General features: G+C 41.0%; 1 protein-coding gene across 1 annotated transcript; it reads right to left on the reverse strand.

Annotated features, from left to right (window-relative positions):
- Positions 1–6,399: 6,399 nt before the first annotated feature.
- On the reverse strand, positions 6,400–9,178 carry LOC121854122 (cilia- and flagella-associated protein 251-like; the record flags this gene model as incomplete). The annotated part of the gene is made up of 3 exons (XM_042348513.1): positions 6,400–7,480; positions 8,045–8,874; positions 9,057–9,178. Coding segments are annotated over 3 exons (1,414 nt in total), but the record flags the coding sequence as incomplete, so codon positions are not given.
- Between the last annotated feature and the right edge of the window lie 579 nt (positions 9,179–9,757).

The raw sequence follows: 9,757 nt of genomic DNA on the forward strand, positions 1-9,757 counted from the left end.
TAGATCTTCCTGTAGTTTTGCCGAGTCCTCGTCAGATTTGATAACACGTCCTATTTTAGTGTCATCAGCAAATTTACTTATGTTGCTGTCAATGCCGATATCTATGTCGTTTATGTATATGATAAATAATAATGGTCCAAGTACTGAGCCTTGGGGAACTCCACTTATGACGTTGCTCCAATGGGACTTAGTGCCGTTAATGCTCACTCGCTGTTTCCTGTCCTGTAACCACGCCCTAATCCATTTAAGGATGTCACCTTTTATTCCATGAGCTTCTACCTTTCTAATTAGTCTTTCGTGGGGGACTCTTTCGAAGGCTTTGCTAAAGTCGAGATATACCACATCATAATTGTGCCCCTCGTCCACCGATTCGAAAACTGATGAAAAGAATGTTAATAGATTAGTTAGGCAAGAACGTCTCGCCGTAAAGCTTTCAAGTTGGGAATCATTAGATCGTAATTCCAGCTTCCAGGTATATCTGAATAGAGTTTGAAATGATTGTTTGTGCAATTTGCCTACTATTGATGTTAGACTGATTGGGCGGTAGTTAGAGGATAGTGATCTATCCCCCTTCTTGAAAATCGGTATTACATTCGCTATCCTCCAGGATTCTGGTACTACACCTGTTTTAATGACATGTTAAACAACTTTGCTAAGGGCATACTAAGCTCTTCCTTACATTCCTTTAATACTCTGGCAAATATCTCATCGGGACCAGGTGACTTATTAGGTTTTAGTTTGTCTATTTGCTTACTAACATCGTTACTAGTCACTACTATCTCACTTAATTTGTTTTCTTCATCATTCTGTTTTGAGCCTGCGCTCTGTATCATGTTTTAAATTTTCGGTGGTGAAAAACTGTTATTTTATTCAAATTATTGCTCGCTTTCTCCTATTACATTTGTGAGCTTTGAAATCTGGATCAGACAGCAATCTTTCTCGTGTTTTAGTTTGATACATTTGGTAGAATCCTTTGGGGTTTGTCTTCGCCTCCCTTGCTATCCTTACCTCATTATTCCTCTTTGCTTTCCTTATCTCGGTTTTAACCCTACTCGCCAATACCCTACAATAGTCCCGGAGGTGAATTTCGCCACGATTTATCCTTCTACCTATAGCCTTCCTTTGGCCAATGATGTTCTTTAAATAATTATTTATCCATTTAGGGTCATTGTTGTCCGATCTGAGTTTTTTGTATGGTATGTTCTGCCTTTGTGCATTAAGTAACTCACTATTTAAATTGTCGTGGAACTCGGCAATCTCAGATCTCGTTATCAGGTCGGTGTCATCTGTCAGGTTCACAGCCAAGCGCGACACCCCCTCTCTCAGCTGTCTCTTTAAACTGTCAAAGTTTGCCCCTTTGAAATCTGGTACTTAAGTGGAATTTTCCTTACGTCTGCCCTGAAAATCTAACTGGAATCTAATTTCTTTGTGATCGCTGTTTGCAAGTTCGTTCCCTACCTCGACATTGCTAATTAGGTTTTCTCTGTTCGACAAAACTAAGTCCAGTATATTATTACCCCGTGTGGGTTCGGTTATATGTTGACTTAGGAAACAGTCCTGGATCGTCTCGAGAAAATCCTGTGATTCTGAGTTACCCGTAAGGTCAGTCCAATCTCTTTGGCCAAGGTTAAAGTCGCCTACTATACAGACTTTGTTGTGTATGGAAGCCCTGCGCATTTCATCCCAGATAAGTCGCTCATTGACGCTATCAAGATTGGGGGGTCTATATATTACTCCTGTGATTAATTTTTCCCGACCGTCGCTTAATTCTATCCAAATTGTTTCTGTATTCCTCTCAGTTTTTATTTCCTTATTTATTTCACACTACAGATTATCCCTAACATAGATTGCTACTCCGCCTCCTTTCCTGGTCTGCCTATCGGTATGGAACAGTTTGTAACCCGCAATTTGGTATTCCACTGGTAACTCACGTGTGTCTAGGTTGATCCATGTTTCAGTGAATGCAATTATATCGATTTTTTCGGTACATACCAAGGCCCTAATATCGTCCATTTTGTTTCTCATACTTCTACTGTTCGTGTAGTATACATTTAAGTTAGTCGTGTTCCGAGTCCTCCCCTTACCGAGTTTAGTTTTATACTCCCTGTCTAATTTAGTTTTGTCATCATTCCTAACACTATTTCCCTGTAGTCTTTCACTTTGTTTACCCGCTCCCACTGCAGTCGCCTCCACCCCCGTGCCCATATGTTCCCTTAGCAGTTTAAAGACTTCGATATCTTTTGAACTGCCCCTACTGTTTGTATAATATACATTTAAACTTACTCTTCCCTGGTCCTGTTTTACCCCTTGTCCTGAGCAATTAATTTAATTCCCAGGACCTGCTTGTTTTTTGACTCCCACTTTCCCCGACCCCTCTCTACTGGCGAAACCCCCCCTTCGGAGTGACAATTTCACGCTCCAGGGATGCAGACAACGTCTTTACCCCCTCACGAGACAAGTGTACTCCGTCGCGACAGTACAAGGTAGTCGTTGCCATAGAATCGTTGCCAGTTATCAATGAATGCCCAACCATTGTTTGCACAATGTTTTTCCAGTCGGCAATTTATAGCAATTGCCCTGGACAGCCATTCACGACCAACCCCTCTTCTAGGCAAGACACCACATACTATCGGGATCCCTCCCCTATCTCTAATCTTCCCCAGCGTCTCCCTATACCTCTTGAAAAGTTCCTCACTCCTAACCTTACCTATTTCGTTTCCTCCCACACTAAGACACACAACTGGATTGGTACCCTCCCCTGACAAAACCCCGTCTAACCTCTCGGCTACATACCCTATCCCAGCCCCAGGAAAACACACCCTAGTCCTACGTTTCCTATCTCTCGCACAAAAAGCTCTATCCATAAACCTTACCTGGCTATCACCAACTACCACGACCTTACCTGTGGGCAGGGTTTGTACAACTGCCCTTTCCTCTCCTTGATCCATACCGTCCTGCCTCTTCTCTTCCTCGCCAGCTTCATGTAGCACCTGGTAAGGGTTACTACACTCCACACCCTGGTCAGCTTTCCTGAGCCTGACCCTAGTCCTCTTGGAGACAACCACTCTCCACGCCCGCTCCTCCTTCGCAGGTGTCCTGCTAGGCAGGACACCTACCTGAAGGAGTTCCGTCCTGAGGGCTTCATTTTCCCCCTTTAGAGTGTCAACCTCACTCCTCAACTGCCCCAGCTGCCTTAACAGAGTGGCAAGGAGGTCGTCTTTCCCCACACTCCCCTCCTCTTCCCCCACGACACAACGATCCAAAGCGGCCATTTTCCTTGGTCTCTAACGGGAGCACGATCGGGCACGATCTTCTCCAAGCTTAGGAATCTCACAGACACAAAATTTAAAGTGAAGATTTTTTTTAATTCATAGACAAATGCCTTAACATTACTAAGAAATCTTTCTATAGAACCGATCCCAAGCCCACCCATGACCATAAGAATCTCTTAGTATTACCATTTCCCCAAAATTTCTCTCAAATTCCTTTACAACAAAAATCTGGTACGTCAATGTGGCATTTAAAAACTCATGCACTGTTAAACAAATGTTAATCAAGAACTCCCCCAACAACACAGGTGGCTGCATTTATAAGGTTCCTTGCAAGGAATGTAATATGTTTTACCTTGTAATTTCAAACATTTGGGTTCGTGCGAGAAGTTGCCAACAGCTAACCTCTGACCTGACTACTGACTGCCAGTGGTGCTTTTGAAGATTAGTAGGGTCATTACCTAATACCTGACCATTGTGGACTTGATCTCACCCTCCTCTGTATATATATATATATATATATATATATATATATATATAAGAGAGTATATATATATATATATATATATATATATATATATATATATATATATATGCAAGTAAATCACTGTAGGTGGGCATAATCTAGGTATATGCTGATAACCACAAGGAAAGAAAAAACGAGAAGTTCCCAAGCGCTTTCGTGTAATGCACATCTTCAGGGATGAGTACAGACTAGGGAGAAGTACAAAACAAGGTCTATATATACAGAGGAGGGTGAGATCAGGTCCACAATGGTCAGGTATTAGGTAATGACCCTACTAATCTTTAAATAGCACCACAACGGTCGGTAGTCAGGTCAGAGGGTAAGGTAATCCAACCTTCTCACCTGGTTACAAATCTTCTTAATTACAAAATTGTCCAGTTTGTACATGCCATTACTCAAATTCTTGTTGAATGCTTCGGTATGTTTAATGGGACTAGATTCTATGATGTTCCTACTATCAATTGAATTATAAGGTAATATTGAGGAGGCTTTATCCCAGTCAATGCAATGCTTGTTATCCCTCAAATAAACAAATAGAACATTGGATTCCTGGCCTGTCCTAACACTGTATTTATGTTGTTTAAGTCTAGTTACAAGATCTTTACCTGTCTGGCCTAAGTGAAACATATTTCATATATATATATATATATATATATATATATATATATATATATATATATATATATATATATATATATATATATATATATATATATATATATATATATATATATATATATATATATATGAATTGAGCAACTTTAAGACATGAGCAGTTTACTGTACAGAACTTACGCTGGTGGACTGTCTTAACAAGCTGCCTACAATATAAAGTAGAAGCTTTGGCTGTAAAAAATAGTTAGGTGAATATTACAAGGAAACAGAGGTACTGTATTATAACTAACACTATTTATCAGACAAACTTCCTCCCTTATACAGTGAGACCTCTGTTAACTAATAACACTAGTATATGGGAAGGAAATTGTGTCATATATAGGGTCCATTACGTGTTAAATCCTCCATCTAACTAACTGCCGTCTGTGCCGAAATTTGAGATGCAAGTGAGCCGACGACTCTACTTTCCGCCAAATTCATTTCATGTGAGTTGAAAAGCTTCCTGGTACGTGATATGTTCAGTTCATTTGTCTGGCAAATACTGTAGGTGGTTTGTTACCTCACCGATATCTAGATGATGAGTGGCGCGCATACAATTATTGATAGCTTCAGATACCCTATTGAGTTAAGTTAGTGTCAGTTTCAGTATTGTGACGTAGAAGCAACTTGTTGATAGTTTAACAAATTGTGAGTGATGGTAGATCGTGGGAGTATTGCACTATGTCGCCACGCCGCTTCGTGACCAGCACCCGTGCCAGGATTGTCAATAGCTCAGATAGTTCAAGGACGGATAGTGTACGCCCCGATGACAAGACTATTCGCCGTTCACGTAGTTGCAATTGAACACCACCGCGGGTTACTCGTAGACTGCGTGTTGTGACTGCGTCCCCCGTGTCACGGGCACCTGATGTCGTATCGTCTAGGACCCATGATGATTTTCTTGCTATCAATGTTCTCCCTGTTTCCCCCCAACTTAGCTTGACTGATGCTCTTTCAGGTGCTCACTAGTCCGCACCGCCAATTCGGAAAACCGTACCGGTATTTAATCCAGATATGCTAAGACACTTAAGTATTCTGGAGAAGAACCAGGCTATTGAGACATGGCTAGAAATTAGTGCAAGAGGTACCCGGGCTTTATATAAGGGTCGTGAACGTGTGACCGCCGCTCTCTCATTATGTCGTGGGGCTGGTAGTAGTCTTCCAACAGAGGAGCCCTTCACGAGGATCTGTCATTATGACCAATTCGAGACAACTTTCCTCCAAAAAATTCTTGACTAACTATCTGGCGCTGATGCTCGCCGTCACATGTTAGATAATGAGACGCCTGACGTCTTCCCCACACTTCTCCGTTCAGTATTAAACAATGCTAACGTTGCTCCCCAACTTTTACAAGAGGCCTATGACGCATTCCTTGTACCGATGTACATATCAGGGTTGCCAGCCTGGTTAGCACCACGTGTGGACCCATCAGGTACGATAAAAACATGTACTGCGAAAGCACAAATTATTTGGGAGTTGGAACGAGCAGATTACGCTTTCCATAGTTTACCCCCTCCACCTCCCGGACCTGTGACAGATATAGCACAATCACGACCCTACGTAACTGACAGATCAACCTCATTATAACCCGTTGGCTCTCCCGCCCCCACCAATCACAACCATACGTAACTGGTGCAAATCAACCTCATTATAACCGGTTGGCTCTCCCGCCCCACACGTACTCAACATTTATTGACACCGGTAGCCAGACCAATGTTCAGTTGAAATTAGGGTAAAATTATCGTTCTGGTCATGTAGTGAATTTTAGGGTTTTAAGTTTTGAAATCTGTAGTTTTAGAAGATTCTAAAACACTTTCTTCTATTGTGTTTCCGTCGGAAATGTATTTTCGAGTATTTTAATTGACAAAATTGCCAAACATATTTACTTATTTAAACTGGGCAGGGCTTTAAAGTTTTGGAGTAAAAAACAAAATCTTTAAAAAGCCACAACTTCAAAATAATGTCAGGGGAAACTTTTTGGGAGTGATGTTTGTGAACTGGAAAACCTGCCAGTGTTATGACAGCAAGTGTGAATTTAAAGACGAGATTTTATCAACAGTGGTGCAGATTCTCATACATTTTGGAATCTGTACATGTTTGATAGTTGCCAACAATGCATAACAAAAACGTGAATGACTGCTCAAATGGCAAAGAGGATAAAGTAAGGCACTTAGAAGTATCTCGAGATGCAGGCTTGTGGTAAAGGATTAGGTTAGGATAAGACCGGCCAGTTATACACCACTCTGACTGATGGCCAGCGCCATCTTGTGACCATAGTGTTCCCCACACAAACTGAGAGGTAGTTCATCATAGTCCCTTTTATTAGTTGGAGTGGAATTACGCTCCCTTGCTTCCTTTCCAGCATGATAGCACAACCTTCCTTCTAGTTTCTTATTGGTACTCATTCCTTCATCTGTCTTTTTATCTTGATAGCAAACATTAAATCCAAATAAACAACGGAATGAATAATTAAATAGGATTATCTGTAAATCATCTCTCATTTTTCCACTTATTAATTTATTTATCCATATCTTTTTCTTCATATACTCTACCTCCTTCCTATTTACATTCACTCTCTCTTTTCTCCATCCTCCTCGACTACTTCCGCCTCGCTGCAACAAAGAGTAACAATGTCAGAGTCCTCTCTCACATCTTCACTTATTGTGTTTTCATCTTCACTCTTCCATCCTGACTTATTTTTTACTTTCGTGGTAATTTCTTCCGACTCATCTTGGTTCTCGGGTTCTTCTACAGAGTCCACCACCGCTTCCTCCTCCGCCTTCTCTTCGCCCTTGATAATGCCTCCCTCATATTTCACCTCACTTGAGATCGATGCTTCTATAACCTCTCTCTTGCCGCTTCCCGCACTTTGCTCGTCATATTCTACCAGTTCTTCAGCGCCTTCATTTTCTTCAGCTTCATCGTTAACTGTGTTTTCCATAATTGTATCTTCTATTACCGTATCTTTCTCTTTTTCTTCTTTGTCTTTCTGTTTCTCTTCGTTTTCTTTTTTCTCCTCTTTCTCTATCTCTTTCTCCTCTTCAACTATGTCTTTTTCCTCTTCCTCTATATCCGTTTCCTCTTCCTCTTCCACTATGTCCTTTTCCTCATCCTCCTCTATCTCTTTCTCCTCTTCCCCTATCTCTTTCTCCTCTTCCCCTATCTCTTTCTCCTCTTCCCCTCTCTCTTTCTCCTCTTCCTCTGTCTCTTTCTCCTCTTCCTCTGTCTCATTCTTTTCTTCCTCTGTCTCTTTCTCCTCTTCCTCTGTCTCTTTCTTTTCTTCCTCTGTCTCTTTCTCCTCTTCCTCTGTCTCTTTTTTTTCTTCCTCTGTCTCTTTCTCCTCTTCCTCTGTCTCTTTCTCCTCTTCTTCTATCGCTTTTTCCTCTTCCTCTATGTCTTTTTCTTCTTCCTCTATCGCTTTCTCTTCTTCCTCTATCTCTTTCTCCTCCTCCTCCTCCATCTCTTTCTCCTCCTCCTCCATCTCTTTCTCCTCCTCCTCCACCTCTTTTTTCTCCTCCTCCATCTCTTGCTTCTCCTCCTCCATCTCTTTCTCTTCTTCCTCGTCCTCCACTTCCCAAGAACTCCCGTAAGAGACTTCGGTGGCATTGCCTGAAGCCACTTGAGCCTCGCTGCCAGACGAAGAAGTAAACACCTGTTGACTATAAAAGCTGTCAACTTTATCATCCTTTTCCTGGGTTTTCCTTTTGCTGCCCCTCTTTCCTAAACTACGTTGTCTTCTTCTGCTCTTGGAGGATCCTGGTCGATTGCTGAATTCCTCGATTGAATCCTGATGAGAGGAAGACCGTTCGTTTAAGTTATCATCTAACTGGCCTTCTAGACTACTAAATATGCGAGATGGGCGTCTTCTGTTGCCTTGTGAGTCCCTCAGGCTGACTTGACTGCTTGTGCGGTCTGACTTGCCCTCCGAGGTACTGAAGTTACTTTGACGACTGCTTCTTCTTGAAGAAATATAATGACTATGTCGATTACTCGATTCTTCCACGTTTTCCCAGAAACGTTTAACCTTGTCCGAGTGTGAATTCGATTGTAGTAGCGAGGACGTGTCCCTGCTTGTAGACTTGCTGCGAGGTCTCTCCCGTCTATGCTCTGCAGGTCTCATATCCACCCCTAATACTGCTGCAACTTCGAGATCTGATGGTCCATTACACGACTCCCCGGAGGCGTATTGACGATGGCGCTTATGGGCGTATCTCTCCTGTTGAACATCGAGACGGTGTTGGATGATCATAGAGTCTATATCACTGGAGGTACTCCCACTGATGGAGGCGGTAAGGCGGGCATCCTTGCTGTCTTCATCTGACTCCTCCGTGTGGTGGGTGCTGCTGCTGCTGGGTTGACCGTTGCTGGTGATGCCCCCACTAGCTGTACTGCTTGTACTGGCTTCTGTGGTACCCACCTCACTCCCTGAATGTGAGACATAATGGTGATAATCATATTACAATTAATGATGCTACTATTAATACTAATACTACTACTAATAATAAGAAGAATAATTAATGGACTATTTTAGGGGGAAGTGTCTCTGTGCCAGAAGTTTAAGTAGAGTGAGGGGATACAACTCATACAAGCAGGGTGTTGAGGTTTACCTGTATCCTCAGGAGGCGTGTAGGGTCGGGCCTCGTCCGGGGACACCACAGTTCTGGCTTTTTTCTGGGTAATTCGTCTACGTCGAGAATTGTGTCGCTTCTCTACAGCTCGTAACTGACACCTTGTTAGAAGAATGAAGAGAAAGAAATATATTTATTGAAACCTCTTTTTCACGGACTATTTGGAGTGGAAAGTCCGTTAGATGTGAAATCCCCATTTAACGGATTACATGAAGAGAGAAATACGTTATTTGGAAGTTTCACTGTAGCTGTATATTGTTCTGTATGTACAATACAAACGACTGTAAATATCGGAACTTTAACTGTAAAACTACGTACATATTCGAAGCTGGGTGGAATGGGGGTGCCCCGGATGCAAGCCAGCGACAATTACGTTAGGTGTAAAAAAAAAAATATATATGTATATATATATATATATATATATATATATATATATATATATATATATATATATATATATATATATATATATATATATATATATATATATATATATATATATATATATATATGTATACATATATATATATATATATATATATATATATATATATATATATATATATATATATATATATATATATATATATATATATATATATATATATATATATATATACAGTATATACAAGTATATATATATATATTTTTTTTTACACCTAACATGTGTCGCTAACATC

Source organism: Homarus americanus, unplaced genomic scaffold, assembly GCF_018991925.1.
Source record: "Homarus americanus isolate GMGI-L3 unplaced genomic scaffold, GMGI_Hamer_2.0 scaffold46808, whole genome shotgun sequence".
Taxonomy (NCBI): Eukaryota; Metazoa; Arthropoda; class Malacostraca; order Decapoda; family Nephropidae; genus Homarus; species Homarus americanus.